The sequence below is a fragment of the Arachis ipaensis genome, chromosome B2 (genome assembly GCF_059453495.1).
Source record: "Arachis ipaensis isolate K30076 ecotype BB chromosome B2, ASM5945349v1, whole genome shotgun sequence".
Classification (NCBI taxonomy): domain Eukaryota; kingdom Viridiplantae; phylum Streptophyta; class Magnoliopsida; order Fabales; family Fabaceae; genus Arachis; species Arachis ipaensis.
In genome coordinates, this window is record NC_142437.1 from 71,346,654 (window position 1) to 71,348,380 (window position 1,727).

Here is a 1,727-nt window from a genome sequence, read left to right on the forward strand (position 1 = left end):
ACGCTAATTCCATTTTGGATAACCAAGTTCCTAACCTATATGCATTTTGGGCGTCACGTCATAGGTGCATTGCACAAACCAAAGGGCATGCATCTATATGCAAAAACACCATAAGGACAAGTGAAAGAAGTCTTCTCTTGTTCTTTAGGGTCCACTACAATATGATTGTAGCCTGAGTATCCATCCAAGAAATAATAGTACTCATGTCTAGCAAGCCTCTCCAATATTTGGTCCATGAATGGTAGAGGGAAATGATTCTTCCTTATGGCTTCATTGAGCTTTTTGTAATTTATACACATGTGCCATCCAGTCACTGTTCTTGTTAGTATCAATTCATTTCTTTCATTTGGCACAACTGTGATTCCTCCCTTCTTGGGGACTACTTGAACAGGGCTCACCCAAGGGCTGTCTAAGATGGGGTAAATTACCCTTGCTTGCCATAACTTCGGCACTTCTTTTTGCACCACTTCCTTTATTGTTTGATTTAATCTTCATTGTGGCTGTATTGAGGGCTTGGCATCCTCCTTAAGAAGGATTTTATGCATGCACATTGAAGGGCTAATCCCCTTAAAGTCTGAAAGTGTCCACCCTATAGCATCCTTGTGATGCCTCAACACATTGATGAGCTTTTCTTCTTGTTCTTGACTCAAGATTGAGTTGATGATTACTGAATATGTGTTGTTGCTTCCCAAGTAAGCATACTTTAAGCTTGGGGGTAAGATTTTCAACTCCAACTTTGGTGCCTCCATCTTCTCTTTGTTTGCCTTGTCTAGCATGATTGAGCCTTCTATGATTTCTTGTGGTAGTTTACCACATGATGTTTGATGATCTTGCTCCATTGCTTCTTCACATTGATCTTCTTCTACGACTCTTTGAACCAACTTTTCCATTGTGTCCATCATCATACATTCTCCAATGGATTCCTTGGGGTAGCTCATTGCAGTGAAAACATTGAACACCATCTTTTCCTCATGCAGTTTTAGGAACAACTCTCCCTTTTGCACAACAAAATCAGCTGGGAAGATGAACTCTCCCACTTTAACCAACAAGTCTTCTACTACTCCATGGGGAAACTTGAATGTCCTATCAGCTAGTTGAAGTGCCATTCTTGTTGGTTTGGCTTCTTCAATTCTCATTCTCTTCATCATGGCCAAGGACATAAGGTTGATGCTAGCTCCCAGATCACACAATGCTTTTTCAATGCTAATATCTCCTATGATGCAGGGGATTTGAAAGCTCCTAGGATCTTTCATCTTTTGGGGAAGTTTCTTTTGTATAATGGCACTGCATTCTTCTGTGAGCACTGCAGTTTCCTTCTCTCTCCAGTTTTTTTTCTTTGTCATGAGCTCTTTTAGGAACTTGGCATAGAGTGGCATTTACTCTAATACTTCAGCAAAAGGGATGCTGATTTGGAGTTTCTTAAAGATCTCCAAAAATCTGGAAAACTAACTGTCCTTTCCATCCTTTCTCAGCCTTTGTGGGTAGGGTACTTTTGGTACATAGGGCTTCAAGATGTTTTGGTGGAGTTGGAGTATGTGTCTCTTCTTCCTTATTGATTTTTGAGTTATTTTCAACCTCTTCTTCTTGCAAATTATGGCTTGAGGATGTCTCCTTCACAACCTTCCCACTTCTTAGTGTGATGGCCTTGCATTCCCCTCTTGGATTGGTCATGGTGTCGCTGGAAAATGTATTTGTAGGCATTGGTATCTGCTTGGATAGGTATCCTA

At 40.6% G+C, this 1,727-nt stretch overlaps 1 protein-coding gene across 1 annotated transcript; it reads right to left on the reverse strand.

The window, feature by feature from the left end:
* Positions 1-491: 491 nt before the first annotated feature.
* LOC148574335 (uncharacterized) lies at positions 492-1,376 on the reverse strand. Its single transcript, XM_088505886.1, has one exon. It carries the CDS (start codon positions 1,374-1,376, stop codon positions 492-494), a length of 885 nt encoding a protein of 294 aa, XP_088362012.1.
* Positions 1,377-1,727: the final 351 nt, after the last annotated feature.

Excerpts from the sequence above, each read along its gene's own strand:
- LOC148574335 (XM_088505886.1), bottom strand. The coding sequence starts at position 1,376 with ATGCCACTCTATGCCAAGTTCCTAAAAGAGCTCATGACAAAGAAAAAA.